Source organism: Falco peregrinus, chromosome 10, assembly GCF_023634155.1.
Source record: "Falco peregrinus isolate bFalPer1 chromosome 10, bFalPer1.pri, whole genome shotgun sequence".
NCBI lineage: Eukaryota > Metazoa > Chordata > Aves > Falconiformes > Falconidae > Falco > Falco peregrinus.
The window spans coordinates 14,313,424-14,329,913 of NC_073730.1; the positions used below are offsets into that span (position 1 = coordinate 14,313,424).

The 16,490-nt window shown below is 40.9% G+C and overlaps 1 protein-coding gene and 1 long non-coding RNA gene across 5 annotated transcripts in view; one reads left to right on the forward strand and one right to left on the reverse strand.

Moving 5' to 3' along the window:
• The window catches only part of AGL (amylo-alpha-1, 6-glucosidase, 4-alpha-glucanotransferase), a 38,856-nt gene extending 30,727 nt beyond the window's left edge, over positions 1–8,129 (reverse strand). For 2 of the 4 annotated variants that reach the window (XM_027786551.2, XM_055815090.1), the window contains exons 1-5: positions 8,017–8,129; positions 6,382–6,531; positions 3,553–3,763; positions 2,552–2,718; positions 1,916–2,119 (exon numbers count right to left, since the gene is read on the reverse strand). In XM_027786551.2, coding sequence (XP_027642352.2) covers positions 1,916–2,119; positions 2,552–2,718; positions 3,553–3,763; positions 6,382–6,463 — 664 coding nt within the window. In that variant the 5' untranslated portion in view covers positions 6,464–6,531; positions 8,017–8,129. Of the gene's footprint in view, positions 1–1,915; positions 2,120–2,551; positions 2,719–3,552; positions 3,764–6,381; positions 6,532–6,630; positions 6,745–6,966; positions 7,266–8,016 lie in introns of those variants that run through there. The other 2 variants (XM_055815091.1, XM_013298966.3) reach the window with 2 other exon arrangements.
• Positions 8,033–14,426, forward strand: LOC129785231 (uncharacterized). Its single transcript, XR_008748978.1, has 2 exons — positions 8,033–8,120; positions 13,151–14,426. It is a non-coding gene; the product is annotated as an uncharacterized LOC129785231 (long non-coding RNA).
• Positions 14,427–16,490: the final 2,064 nt, after the last annotated feature.

The window sequence follows — 16,490 nt, forward strand, 5'->3', positions numbered from 1 at the left end:
CACTGTAAGCTGAGGGGTCACAGGCTATTAGAATTACCAGCATTAGAGGACTTACTGTCAGACAACTTAAGCTTTTAATGCAGACATGCTGCAGAATTAATAACGATGCACAAGTATCCATAACCTGCTCAAAATAACTGACTATACCTTTTGTGTCTTTTATATTCAAATGGCTCAATGAAACATGTTTTACAATTAAAATCACCCTACCTTGCAGGAATGAACTAGTTTAACTACTAGAAATTACTGTTCAATTAAAATACAAAAAAATAGTACAGTTAGATTTCCATCTAATCAAGATCCAGACAAAAAGAATCCCCAAATTATTTGCCTATTTTCTTATTTCAAAAGCCCCCCCAGCATATACAACATCACTGATTACTCAAGACATTTATCAACTTCTCTTTCTGCTTATGCCAAATTTGGCATTTCACAAAATTTGGAGTCAGTTGGAAATCAAGAGGTTTTCAAAATAAATAACAAAGTGTCTGTGTGTGAATTGTGTTTTAACATCTGAAAGCAAAAAACAAAGCTGTCAGGTATACCTCGCTTAATGACATAAGTCAGGACCATGGTCACCTGACTATTTCTGTCTTGTTAGATGACACTTCTAAACATCATTTCACTGTAGTACAGATGTTTAGTCATTCATCCCAATAAAGATTACTTTGAATTCTGAACATAACCTGAAAAGCTCCTTCTACAAATGCAGCCAAATAATGTGACATTTTTCTTCTCAAGTATTTTGGAGTCTAATAATTATCTCAGAGTTAGGTATTTCTTTCCATAAAAACATTCTCCTTGGTAGCATGCAAATACACACAATAAAAAGATGACAGGATCTTAAGCATGTGTGAGAGAAACTGGACTTCCAGTTGGTAAAGTGCAAATTTTTTATCCAAAATTGGGAGAACATTTAAAAGCTTAATTCCCTTAGACACACAGCCAATAACTATGCTTAGTAACTTTTCCACAAATAGATAGTGCAAACAAGCCCCACACTGCACCGCAGACTGATTGGATAGGAGTGTTTGGCAGTGGTCAACACCACCAAAGAACTGAAGCAAATAAAGCTTTAAATTCACAGCTATCTGTGGTTAGGTGTTTTTTGGTTTTTTTAAAGCATCAGAGAACTGCAACATCAACCTACACAACCATTTGTTGTACTCTCTAGTATAAGCATGCTAATTATTGTGATCTTCAGGATTACAGCATAAGATGAGAACTGCATTATAAACACAATCAAAGTAAACTCATTATCCAAATAATCAGCAAAAATACAAATGATTAGGTACTATAAGTGAAATTTCATCAGATCATACTGAAGAAAATCCATCACCCCTCAACCTATTTAGTAAATCCTTCAATGCCTTGGTGTAACTATTAAAAACCCTCCACCCCAAACACAAAGCTCTCTCCTTTTCCTCCTTTCCTCACAGACTAGCTTGTAACATTTCCTCCACTGCTTAATCCTAGCCTCTTGTCCCTATTCTGTTTGTTGTCTGTATGTTAGGTCCAAATTAGAGCAGTTTCTTTTAAACTACAAGAAAGTACTCAGTTTCTGTTCAACAAAATTCATAATGCAGATTCCATTCATTTATGTGGGAGCTGCATATCGCAGATCATAAAAATAAGTGCATTATTAAACACACACATGCACAGTTCATTAGTTCGCTGTAAGGGCTCTATCCACTCCTTTCAGTAACAATACTAAATTTTCACATCTATTATGGAGACATGTCAGTTACAATCATAAAGAGTTATCGTGCATTTGAGACTTTCAAAGGCAGAGACAACTAAGATGCTTAAAACCACTACTAAAAGATTGGTTCAAGGGGGAAAGTTAAGGCAAATAATGAAATATAATTATAGGACCAATGTGGTTATTAACACACACACACAAAAAAAATCATACCAGTATGATTGTAGACCACATCTGTGATGCAAAGCATATTCCATTCATTTTTCAGTTTTTCCACAAGAGCTCCTATATCGCTCCAAGTGCACTTTTTATTAGGGCTTGAAAATTCAGGATTTACTTCTAATTGATCAGCCAGTGAATAACATGATCTAGACAGTCCAAGCTTCTGCAGTGGTGTAAAATGAATCATGTTGTAACCTATATAATAAGAAACCATTTATTTAACAAGAAAAACAAATTTCAGTTAACTGAAAGAAGCTTAACAAGTTGCAATTATAACATGTACTTAAAGCTAGTGTGTGGGATAACTAGTGTAAATTAATGTCAATCTTCTCCTTGACATTCTACATAACACAAACTTCAAAAACCACCCTGTCAGTTCTACAGCCTTCCAAGTCTACCTGAAATCAAAACGCAAGTGGCTTCCCATATTAGGAAATCCCTGACTTCTTGCACCTCTGCAAATATTTTAATCATTTGACTGACTTAATCTGTTAATTAAATTGAATCTAGTGGAAAATATTTAGTCTACAAACTAAAGAACAAATGAGCTGTCCACTCTTCAGTGTAACTTTGGGTTTTGATCATAAGACAAAACCAGATATCCTTTAATACATGTATTGGCATTACCTGTTTCTTTTGCAACTTTAAGCCTATCTTCCCATTCATGAAATGGTCCAAGACACTTAGCGAGGAACGTCTGGAGTGTAACACAATCCAAAGGTAACACATGATTATCAGCTCCGACATGTAAAATAGGATCCACAACTATGTAACCTCCACCACTTTTTTCATTTCTAGGAAAAATTGATTTTCATTAGTAAATACCCATTGTACCAATTCAGTTTCAGAAAGCTCAATAAGCTCAGCTATTTCAAAAACACAGTAGCACAGTATAGTGGTTGGGGGTAGGTGGAGGAACAGGACTGCAGTTTACAAGAATACAGTTGGGTTAGAAAGCTTTACACTCTCTGCAATAGTAAGATACCTTTCTTATTTTCTGAGACAGAGTACAGGTTCTCCCTTTTAGGATATGGACAGAAACAACGCAAGCATGACTGTCCATCTTTCATACAAATACCTCCATTTGGAGCACCATCCTCGGGAAGAGTCCCGAGCTAAATGCCCTTTTAAGCTCGAGGGAATTTATCAACCCATCTTCCAGGCACTCAGAATACCAGACTACAATCATTACAGATATTGGCATTCTCGTTTGCACTTCCCCTGTTGAAACAAAGGAGGAAGTGAAGAATGTGAAGTAAACAATGCCAGAACCTCTGTGCTAGAAATACAGAAAACAACCTTCAAAGTCAATGAAGAAAGCACAAATTAATCATTCAGATACTCAGAACACTGATGACTTCAAATCTTGTAAAAATGGCTTGCCTCGCCAACATTCACAGAAAACTGATCAGCTTTATTCTGTATATTCTCCCTAGTATCTTTACATCAGAAAGTACCAAACAACCACCAGAGCTACTGTCTTTCATTAGCAGATTCAGATAGGCCCCATGGTTGCAATTTGAAAAATTAATGGAAAAAACGTTTTTATTCTTAACAGCGATTTCTTCAGGTTAAAATGTAGACCAAGGGAGCAGACAGCATTTGCTGCAGGATAGAATTTCACTTACCCAAGACTGAAATAGTACTGGTATGACCCAGAAATCTGGAGATCCAGTTTGCAGTATTTGTCAGAGTCATCTTCTTTTCCTGTAGGATTGTGCCACGATAGTGTCCTGAACTTGTGGCGATCAAATACTTCTCCAGAAGCTGGATAATTTGTGTACACAGTAACAGGCTTGCCTTGAAGAGTCGGGCCCAATCGGAACTGTAGTTCAAAACCTCAAGAAAAAAAAGATAAAAGTCACTTTATCAGGAGGACTAGATATTTCTGTTCTGCAATTACAAATAATAGTTTGATATTACATTAAGAAGAAAGCGCGCCAACACATCTGCCAATAATTTCGGCAGAATGGTATATTTCTACTGCATCATCTCTCCCTACCTTCCTAACATTGTTCTTTGCAGACTTTACATATAGTCCTTTTCCTTTGCTTATATGGCACTATTCATCTCCTTTCCAATTTGTTCCTCTTTGCTATATAAAAAGTATTAAAACCAAAATACAGCAAAACAACATGATCATCAAATCACATACAATTTTATACAGATTTTGGACTACGTTACATCAAGTATCAAGGTTTATCAAGTCTATATATAAAGTTGACCCATGAAAACATCTGAAAAAATTTTGGAATGCATTTTGAAACAGAAAATATTTCAAATTCCTTCATTCTCTATTGACAGTTCACTAAATAACACTAAACCCCTTATGCTTTTAACTGTAAAATGATATATACTTGCATGCAATCTACAATGTACAAACAAATTGTTACACTTTCAGAGAACGGCAGCCAACCAAAGGGCATTTTGTGTATGTGCCGCAGGTGAAACACACACACACAAAGCACAGTATTTAGGTTTAAGATACCCATGATAATGAGAACAAAATTAAGTTAAAATATTAGGACCTAAAACCATACTGTACTTTGTTCAGTTAGACATGAAAAATTCCATTTAGTCAAGAGGTTTCAGAATAGGTTTCCACTTGCAGGTATGAGGGACACCATCACATGCATGGCTAATTACAGGGTCCTTTCAAATGACTTAAACAGGTATAAGTGTTGCACAATAACTTTTACTAAATTACATGGCAGTCATTACTACAGTAGTTAACTGTAGTAAAACACCTACTAGCCCTAGCAGTCTACAAAACAGGGAGTAAAAGAAAGCTGAGTATTTGTAAAAAGAAAGTCATTAGTACACAGATAATGAATTACAAAGAATAAAACACACCCTGAACAAAGTCAAGTTCCAGTATCTTAAGTAGAAAAACCCCCACTTGCTTATTACATACAATCACAGGGACTCTAATGCCAGACAGTCTGAATACATTTAAATGTATGTATCACCAAGCTCACAGTTTCACTTACTAACATAATCACCACTGCAACAAAACCAACCAGATAAAGCAGTGGGTTTAGGATCTGAATGTCTGTCAAGTAAAATGAAGATAATTTGACTGCAAATGCGAACACCACAGCAAACCCCAAGAACAGCACCACCACCGTCACCACCACCACCCAAAGAAACCACCCCACCCCACTTCAAAACAGACAAGAAAAAACCCCACCACACACACATACAAAAAAAAAAACCCACACCAAAAAAAACCCAGCACCACGCTGGAAGTTTAAATGCACTCTCCCTAGTACTCTCCTGACATTTTATTACAGGGATTACTAAAATTAGAGCACAGGGATATATGCCACTGCTATTTTATTTCCTGTAACAGTTACACTGACATCAGGAATGCAGTGCTCAAAATTAGCTATGCCCTCTCAGAGACCGCTACCAGCGGAGGCACTTTGAATGTTTGATAGCCATGCGCTTCTGTGTGACTCCTTCCAACAGAATTTACAGGACTGGAAGGACGAATTAACAACAGAGGTTTTGGTCAACTCTGCACTTCCTCACTACTAAGATTTTCTTAGATTAGACTGAAAATTTTGAAGTCAGCATAGTTGAATTCTTATTCTTGAGAACCAAGATCTTGCTCTTCTACCAAACCACTTTGATATCAGGTTCCTAGATCAGTAACAAAATAATAAACCACACAAAATTTCATAAGTAATAAAATTTTTTTGCATCATTAAAAACTGTTTCTATAGACAGTGGCTGCAGTTGTATAGTCTGAATTTGCTGACCAGCATAATAATGGGGTGTTTTTTTGTCTTGGTTGTTGTTTTTTTTTTTTTTAAATAGACTTACGAACACTTTCAGAGAAACAATATCAAGTTCTCACAAGTACACAGCCACAATACTAACACAGCACTGCTATAAGAAATCCAACAGGCAAGATAAGATTTGGGAAGAGCTAGAGCCCATATTCTGAAATATTACCTCAGACTTGGCAAAATGTTAGTATTACCGATGCATTTCAAAACCGTAATATTAAAGATGGGGTGCTGCATAACACATTGCAGATAAATACTAGAGAGCTGGATTTATGAGGACTTTTTCAGGTCCCTGAAGTACATGTTATAGAAGGAGAGGCCCTGCACAGGGCCTGTCTAAAAAATGCTTTCACTTCATTCCCGTGAAGATTGACGGGTCCTAGTCAATCCGCTCTTCATTTCTGAAGAGTTTTAGGAGTCAGACCGAACCGTGACTGCAGCCCACAGAGCTCTGCAGTGGGAGCAAGCATGTAAGAAATTGTTTCGTATTAAAACAAGGGAGATAAAAACCCATCCCAAAACACCACCAAAACACCCCCGCAGGCTGAGCTCCCCTTCCACTGCTGCCCGAAGAAGGTGACCGGCTCCCGGCCATTTCCCTCAGCCGGCCCCGAGGCTCCCTGCGGGGAGGGGGAGGCCGCAGCCCGCCGCCCCCCCTCCTACCTTGCTCCAGCCTGAAGAGGGTCTTATCCAGCTTCTCCATCTCACTGAGGTGCAGCAGCCGCGTCTCCTTACCGCTCGGCATGGCTGCGGCCGTCTGCCCGGCACTCCGCCCGCGCCAAGAGACTCACTTCGGGGAGGGAGAAGCGAGCCCTGCCGTGAGGGAACACAGACAAAAACCCACCGGTCAGCGGCGACCCCCGGGCGGGCGGCGGCCGTCTGGAAACGCCTCACGCCGCTGCTCTTGCTTACATGTTCCCCAGCCCCAGAGCAGCGAGGAGACGAGGCGCCGCAGGGCGGAGAGGAGGAGCAGGAGGGTACGAGGGAGCTGTCAGGAGACACCCAGCCCTCCCCCGGCCGGGGACCGCCGCCGGCAGCGCCCCGGAGCCGCTCCCCGTCCCACAGCGCAGCCCGGCCCGCAGCCAGCGCCGCGGAGGTGCCCCCGGCCCGAGCCGCCCCCGGGGGGCGGGGGGGAGCCTGACACCTGACACTCGCCCCGGCGTTGCCGGGAGCCGGCGCCAGGCCCCCTGTCACCGCCCTGCCGCTGCGGGAAGCGGCGGCCGCCGCAGCCGCTCCCCCCATACTCACGAGCGGGCCCGGAGAGCGACGGAGGCGCAGCTCCCCGCTGAGGGCGACGGCTGCCGAGGCCGAGCGGAGCCGGGGCGGGGGCTGGCGCAGCCCGTCCGCCCTCGCCTACTGCAGCAGCCCCGGGCCGGCCGGGCGGGCAGTCACTCACGCACTCGCCAGCAGCCGCGTCAAACTCGGCAGGACCGCTTTTTCCTCCCGTTCTCTTGCTTTTTTTGAAACAAATTTTATTGGTTCCGCCACGGCCGCGCACGGAGACGGGCGGCGCCGGCGCAGCTCCCGCGAGAGCGCAGGGCCCGGCCGGGCCAGGGAGGGCCGGGCAGGGCCAGTCATGGCATGCCCCGCCCCACCCCGCCTCGCCCCGCCCCGCCGGGCAGGGCCTGCCCCGCCCCGCCCCGCCCCGGCCAGTCCTGCCCCGCCCCGGGGAGCGCGCCCCGAGGGGAGAGGTTACCGCCGAAGCGACCCCCCTCTCAAGCGGTCACGCGGCTGCGAGCGGGCTGAGGTCTCCGTGAGTGCGGGCCGCGGCGCACCCCGGGGCTTTCAGGGAGCGCAGCCTGGCGGTACCCGGTCTCCTGTCCCTGCCCGCACAGCTGTAGCCCCCGCAAGTGCCTCTCACACGGCTTGTGCGTGCGGGCACGAGAGGACTCCCACCGAGAGGGCTCAGATACCTGACACTAAAGCTCCGTGTGACTTAACGGGCATTTCGCTGAGGAAAACGTGACTTTTAAAGGCTGCCAGAAGCAGCCCGGGGGCCCCCTGCGGGCCCGGCCGCGATGGACACGCCGCCGCGCGGGCTCCCCTCAGCGTTCCCGCCGCGGCGCGCGGCAGCCGCCAGCCGCCTCCTTCCCGATAGGCGCCGCTGCACAAAAACATGATGTCAGCGGGGGTTTCGGCGCTATATATAGCCTGTGGGCAAGACCACAAACTCCGGGGATCTGTCTTTGACCAAGAGATAAGGTGGTTTAAAAAAAACAACTAAACAAGCCAACAAAATCAAACGACCCTTGCTTTGAAGCATAGTGTCACCCGAACTGCTGCCACCACAGCCCTCACCGTTGCTTTATATTGCAGAATATTGGGACAATTGCTCCAGGCCGCTCACCACCGAAGTCATTAACTGCACCCCACTGTAAAGGTCAGCCTTGCAGCTCCGGAAGGTCAGTCTATTTTTATTGCCGATAACTATGTTAAAAACAACCAACCAAACAAGTGCTTCTCAATTTACAGTCACTGTTACACTATTCATTTTTTAAAATTATTTTTAAAGGTGGTATATTTTGTGGAATTGGGAGGAGTCTGCAAAACAATTTAGACTTAACCGTTTACTGCCAGTCATCCCATGCCTGCCCTTCTAACTGTGTCTTGCTGTGATGTGTTCATCCAACTACGATGCGTTTAGGGGCAGCCCAAAGGTCTTGATATTCATAGAAACACTTCCACCCATTTCAAACTGAGTTATCTTGTGGTAGCTCATCTTTTTCTTTCTCCCTTCATGTGCTCCTCGCTCTGAACATTCTAAGAAATGTTTGTTCCTCATTACAGTTCACATTTTTTGGTATTGTTGAGAAAGGTTTTCATGTTGGTGTAAGTGAATATGTCGAACTTCTGTGCTCCCTGACAATATTAGGGTTCCTGGACAGACTGACAGAAAATTCCTAGTAAAAGCCCCCCTGTGCGTTTGTTCAGTTCCTTTAACACTCATCTCAGTGAGACTCATTCAGATATGATGCAAACATGATACTATCAATCTGGATTATTTTACACGGATGTTTCCTGGGGGCCCAACAGGATTCTCCCATCTTCCTTGTCTTTCCTAGCCCACTTATTCCTTAGCTTGGCTTACGTACTTTGTATACAGGGCAGACTTGCACCTAGCAGAAGCCTGGCTTTCCTGGTATGCTGGCTGTTTTCTTTGAATTGGATGGGGCCTGGTAAAGAAGATACAACATAAGAATGTGAAATACAAAAAGGTCCAAAAGGTATGGACGTGGTAGAAATAAAACCAACAGACATGTAATTGAAAGAGGTCCAGACCATCTCTTTGCTATGGTCCTCAGCCGGTTTCAGTATTCTGAAGTGACTGCAGTTGGTCTGCCACAGAGCCTTGCACAGGTGCTTCTTCTTCCAGGCTTGCTATTGTTCTGTCACCTACTGCAAATGGGGTGCTGCTTATGCAGTGAACGGCTCTGGGAGAAGAAGAGCAAATAACACTTATGTAGCCAAGTCCTCTGCATAAATAGTTACCCTAAAGTGCATGCTGAGTACCTGCTGAAAAGCAAGAAAACCCCAAAAGGGTATTACTGAAGGCAATTTCACCACTGCTCCTAAGTTTCGAAATGTGGCCCGTTTGTATTCCCAACTTAATAAGGAAACTCACCCAGCTCTAATTACTAGGTTTACATTGCTGCATTTCCACTATACTATGCATTTAGATGTGTTTTGAAATGTATCCAAGTTTATGAAAAAGGAGTTTTAAATTTCTCAAGACAAAAATCATTTGGAAACCAAACCAGCATACAGCCTCCTGACTCTGAATCCCGAAGCAGTTATTTTGACCAGCATTTGTGACTGTAGTTAAAACAGATGTCAACAGTCTAAATGAAGGGCTTGATCCACTGCACAGTAAAAAAGTTCCCTAAGTACTATTAAATCAATAATTAGAACAATATCATTGCATTGGCCTTCAATTCAATATGAAAAAAATTACTGTTTCAAAGCTACTGACGAATACAGCAGTTCCCTTGATAAAGTTTAATCAGGAAGGCAGAGCAAACTGCTGTAATCCTTTCTCCATCATCATCACCTCTTATGCTGCCACATCCCTTGCAGACTTTGGGCCTGTGTTAATTTAGCAGAAGTAAATTGAGCAGGCTCTCTGTATATGGGAACCACACCAGCAAAACATCAGTGCACAAGTGCACAGACAGGCAATTAAAAAAATTTAAAAAAATTCCACATAAGGTAACCTAAGCTGAAATTCGTTATCTTTGAAATTAAAGTATCTGCTCTGAACAGTCCTTTTACGCACACCTTCCTCTTACTCTCTCCCTTCTTGCTTTCTGTTTTGCAACAGTATTACAGAATGCTTATCCTAGTAGTGGCCTCAATAAACTTTGGGGAGCCCGTTCACTAGGTGTCAGATCACACTCATGTCATATTGCTTATGCCTGTTTTAAAGGTTATGACTGTGAAGCGTGGGAACTTGCAGTACTTACGTGACTACTTTTTTTCTATTTTTTTTTAAATAACAGAACAACAGCTACCAATAGCAACAGAAAAAGCCAACTAGCACAGACAGAACTTAACTGAGTATCTAGCTAAAATTAAAAGCACATTCCTTTGGCCTGTATGTAGATTGAGACTTCATAAAATTTAAAGCAATAGCACAGTTATTCTCAATGGCCCACACTCATGACCTGTAAATTCATGAATTGTTGAATCTTCTGTCTAGCTGTTGTCTTTTTATGGGGAGATCTCATCCAGAAATGCAAACCTGATTTTGAAAGAAAGCACCTTTTCTTTAAAACTGTATCTCTGCAACCTGATCAGACTGCAGCCTTTTCTGTAAGTTATATCTTTGCTATGCAGTGGCTGAAAACAAGCGATATCCTTAGACACGTTATGTGCCCAGCAGGAATTTTCATATGGCCTTGGACATTAGAATCTAGTATTGAGAGAAAATATTAGTCAGAACATTGAAGTAATCACCTGTAGCCTATTTTTTTACAATCCCTTCTAAACAGCTAAACAGATTGCAGTAGCCAGATAGGCAGTGAGTAAATAGTAGGCTGGAATAAAAATGTCTAAGCAAGAAATCCAGTAAGATGGAGAGGCTAGGACACTAGCCTATGCGGTGTCCTTACTGAACTTGTAGATGCCCTTTCCTCTAGTTACTTGGCAGTGTTGCTTTGACCTTTCAAAGATGAACCTGATGTCATTGTGAATTTTTGGATTGCAGGAACATTTTTTGTTTGTTTTTAATCCCAGCTCAGCCATTCTTTTACTGTGTGGCCTCAAACAATCAATGCTCTCTGCTTTAACTTCTGTGTAAAGTTAGGGTGCTATTAATTTTTAATAGAAAATTGTAAAATTCAATGCATTTATCTTTAAAGAGGTCCAAATAAAATTTTGTTGTAGTTAAATATAGCTTTTCACAGACTTGCTTAAGATGCATTTGACTGTGCTTTAGATAACAGCATCACATTAATTTGATATTAATAATCTTATGCAAATGTGGTGACTTGACAAATAAAATTTTAAACTTAAGTGTCTGAATGGTATTCTTGTACATTTTAACTTATTTAAGTGCAAAATAAATTCACTTGTACTGGGCCAGTTTTTGTTTCCCAAGAGAACATATTACATCAGTTTGCTGAATCACTACCAGCACTTTTATTTTCCTGTAAATTGTTCCATATAACACTAGTGAGATATACTAAGATTTAAGACTTCAGATCATCTGTTCCTAAAGGAACTGTAGTAATGTTTTATTAAGCAGATCTGCTCTTTCGTTTTATATTTCCTCCTCAAAAATAAATATTTTTAAAGTGTCTTTTATACACTCTATTTTCTTTATGATGCTCTTTCCTATTGTATCAAACTATAGTGAGAATACCATGGATATTTTCCTGGTCCATTAAAATAATAATCCTTAAATCTTATCTAGCCAGCTTTTTATGCTTTAATGATAAATAATTGATTGCACTTGTGTCTGTTGTATAAAACTGGCATCTGATTTCTCAGCGAAGAAATAACTACATACTAGCCTCACATAACATGAGGTTATTGAAAGCTAATGCTGAGGTCTGTGGGCCTGCTTTGTAATCTTTCAGCACAGAGAGAATTCAAGCCTTAGCAATTTAAACAGTCTACCATGCTGTGATACGTTGCAGAAGGAAAATATTTTACCAAATGTATGACTACAGCAAGCATTTGTTTTAAAATATAATTTTCATGTCTTCCTAATCTTCATGCTTTGCAACAAATTCCTGATTTCTCATTGCCAAATCCCTTTCAGTCTCGGGCCTCTTTTCAGTCATTTTTTGCATGCTACCACTAAGTTAAATATGAGCAGGAAGAGTAGGGAAGGTGGTGCAAAAGTGGTTCACACCAGAATGCTACAAAGCTAAAATTCAGACTAACAAATCTTCTTTTGCTATATAGCAATCAGTGCACCTAATTCAGCATTTACAGTTGACCCATCACCAAATGCTGCTACCAGAAATTCAAAGTCCTTACTAAATGTTGGTCTTATTGATGTTGTCAGATCTTTTGGTTAGCCATGAATTCCAGTTTAGGATCACTCATCAGAAGTAGCTTGCCCATAACTGGGCAGTGGCTCCTACACGAACTGACAGGAGCTAGGAATTACTGCTCTATGTTGGGACAAACTGCTGCTGCTGTTGCCCAGCTTTTTAGAGTGTCTTACCTCTGTGCAAACCACTGGTTCTCCATTCCAACTGGATTCTTGTTGGTGAAGGAATCGCTGTCTCATACAGTAGTGCAGTATTGATATTTTGCCTCAGAGTATGTCAGTGATGTGTTTGTTGGGTCACTGCAAGTGCTGTGCAGCAGGTTCCTCCAAAGTCCTCAAACTATGGCCCATGGGCCGGATACGCCCCCCCAGGGTCCTCAATCTGGCCCCTGGTATTTACAGAACTCCCCCCCCCCCCCCCCCCCCTCCCCCGGGGGCTGGGGGAGGAAACCACGCAGCCGCAGATGACTGCCTGCCACTTCATCCGCGCGCCAGGCCCCTGTTCAAAAAGTTTGAGCACCCCTGCTCCAAAGTCTGGAACTTCATTGGAGGTACCAGCTTGCACAGAGACTATGTGCTCCTGGCTGTGCAGGGGGCAGCTTTCCACAGCATCTCTGGACCGCATCACTTTACACCTCACTTGATATTCCCCTGTGCTCATCAGATGAAGATTGCTGCTTACAGGACTTGAAAGCTGGTATGAAACAATCTTCTGTCTCTTACTCTTCTCACAACTTTCCTGTGTTGGATATGCTTTTTACCAGTCTGACCAGTTTATTAGCTTTTAAAAGTCTCTGCATGCATTTAGGTGAGACTTGCTAAAGAACTAAAATCCCTGTAAGCATTCCTATGGACCATACTCAAACATCACCACATGGTTCCCCCACAGAGGTACTGGGCATGTACTGACTAGCATGTTGTTACATCCAACAGCGTTGTGCATCCTGCATCACCCTTACAGAATGATTGCAACCACAAAACCTACAGACATAGCAGGTCTGAACAAAGAATGCATTTATAAGCCATGAAGGAGACAAACTGAGAGCTGCTGAGAAGGTGAAAAACTGGAAGGGGATTGTCTGTGAAAGGACCTCTTGAGGTGAGATCAAAAAGAGTGGTAAAATTAGATCCTAGTCTGAATGAAAGAAAAGAGGGGAAAAAAGGCTGTAGGGCAGAGTGAAACTGAGATTGGCTGGCAAAGAAACTGATTGGTATGTGGAAGAGCATTGTACTAGATTTCAATTGATCTTGTAGTTTCGCATTACAGATTGTGTTGTCAGGTCTAAAGAGGCTTAAACTGAAGCACTTACAGATCAATGCTTTTGCCAGCAAGCTCTTTGCTCCCTGTAAAACAGAATAATAGGATCTCATCACACCTTGCTGATATAATAAAATTAATAATTTTAAAAAGCACTGCAAAAATGGTGAAACATAGAAAACTCAGTAAAGTCAATAATTCAGTAGTTTCATCAGATAAAACTTAAGTAGTGTGCATCAGATAAAGTGATGGCCCACATCCCTTGAAGCGGGTAAAATGATTTTACTGCAGCCCTTTATCCATTGATTTAATTGTGCTGTGTGCTGAATTAAGTGGAAACTCTTTCAGAGAAGTGGTAAGTTATGATTGCATCATAGCAACTATACAGACCTGGCTCAAACTGCTATCAGGGAAGCAAACTTAATTCTTTCATTTCAGATAAGCAAGGAACTATTTTTTCGAAAAAATCCTCTTCAAATCGAAGTCGATGCACGTTTTGGTAGAAAGTTAATGTGTCCGTGCTTCAGCTGTTGATGTGTCAGAATAGAGATATAAAAGGAAAGTAGGTTTCCGTGTGGTCCAGAATGCAAAACCTTATTTTACTTAGCAGCTAATGCCCCCAGGTGGCTAGTTAGTGTATTTGACTGAAAGCCATAAAATGCGCTTTTGTTTTACCTCTAGGGAAATACCTGTTTTCGTGTAAACATATTTCCAAGCGTGAATTTTTATGTGTGACTTAAAAAAAATATAAAAAACTAGTATAAGTAGAAAGGGCTGATTCGTAGAGAGGAATAAAGACCGAAGACAAGCATACCTAAAAAGAATATTTCTGGAGGTCAGTGGAATACATTTATCTAATTTGTAGGTTAACAGTAAGTCAATTGTTAAAATAGATAAGTATGAAACAGTGCCAAAGCTCAAGGAAAAAGAATGAATTAATTATGGAGGAAACATAGTTATCCTACATTGTGAATTTTATCATGATTTATCTACTTTTGGATGGTTAGGAGTGTTTCAGTGACTCCACACTCCTGGGGGGGAAAAAAGCATATGCAAATTGTTTTGATAGGAAAAATTTTTACAATCTGATAGGCGTGCAGCCTTTTTGCACATCACTTGAACTCAAGCAGTGTTTTACAGTGATGATCTTGCCAGTAGCACAGAGAAACCATTTGCCTAGTGCACACATATGAAACTTGAGCAGGGAGTAACCTTCTAAAATACCACAGTTTTGCTGTATAGTTAGATTAATACCTAAGAAAACTGATTAGAAGGAGCCATGTAATAACACAGGTTCTCTTCAGACCTAGCTTCAATGGCTTATTGTTTTCAATATTACTTTGGGCTTAAAAAATGACATAGCTATCAGTATATGCCTTAGACTGCACAATATTTAATTTTCAAAATTATATGTATTTCACTTGTTTCCTCTGTTCTTAAGCAACAGAAATTCCCCTTTATATTCTCACCATGAAGTCTCCTTTATGAAATTGCTGTTGCTTTCAGAATTACAAGCTTTCAGTTACTTCCTTGAGGTCCTGTAACAAACTATGCCAAAAAAAAGTCATCAGCTTCTTTTCATATTAGATGTTATGTTGTTCATTTGCCACTTAAAGTCATTGTCTTTGACACAGTTCAGTAGTAGATTACACGCCTTTATCTCTTCAGGCTTGCAGGAAGATTAAAACACCAGCCTGCAGCCTTCTATGTCCCTAACTGATCATATGGTTAAGCTAAAAACTTGTGCATTGCAGTAAATACAGAATTATTATGAACACACTAATAGTACTATAATTGGAGTACACTTTACAAAGAAGATGCATCTGCAGACTTTTTATAGTTCATATATCCTAATGCATTTTTTACATATTTGATATAAACACTTAACAAATTAGCATACAGTACTCTCACATAGAAGTATTTTCATTAAGGCTATGGAACTGTTGATTATGATTTTGTCTTTCAAGGAGACTAGTATGTTTGAAAAGAGTCCTTCCAGACATGACTGTCTATGCTGAAAGAGTACTTGCACTCAAAGAGTTTTTTCCTGGTTTTCTTGGTGTTTTCCTCGTTTTCTTGCTTTGTAGCTCTCTGGCAATAACTAACACTGTCTGAAATATGAGAAGCTATAAAATGAGAAGTAAAATAGTATTCCCTCCCTTACCCACTTTGCCGTTCACAGATAAGTGATTTTTTTTTTTTCTTAAACTCCAATTACAGTTTCCAACAGAATTGTAGCTTGCATTTTCATCCCTCCTTGTGGGTTTTAATGAGGAAATTACTTCCATATATTATATTTATAACAATGCTTCAGAAGTATACACCCCATTCTGTCAATAAGCCAAGACCCTAAAATAAGATCTTAAAAATACTTAGATGTTAATTCCACTATAATTTTATAAGTTATGAACCTAAATATTGTCAAGTATATTGGTTGCCGTAGTCACCAGAGTTTTCATACTGTGAATGTATTTGTTAGTATTTGTCATACTAATAATGTATCTTCAAGGAAGGCTGGTTTTAATCAGCATAAATTAATTAGAAATACACAAGCACTTAATGAAGTATGTACGTACTTGGGCTTACATTTTTAATAAACTCTTTAATATTTTGGGGGCTCCATGAATGGCTATTGTAAACTGAAAATATTTTCCCCCCAGCTAGGGGGAAATATCCATATTTAATTTTACACTATTGATTACATGTTATGTTTCTTCAGTTGCTGTGTACTTAGTGTGATCTCTGCTTCCCCATGACTTCCATGAGCAAGATAATACAAGCGTAACAGTGAAATAATTTGTCTTATTAGGCAAAATAGTTCATTATTGTTTTTCTCATTAAACATATCTTATGATATGCTATTACAGAGTACCTCTAAGGTTAATGCTGCTTTTATAGAAGCTGAGAAAAAAGTAGGGCACTAACAGAGCACTTACAAATGTGCTGTATTTTAGTAGACAATACTTTTTAAAGAAAATACGGTTAAACTTAATGGCTCAGACCTACTAATAAGCA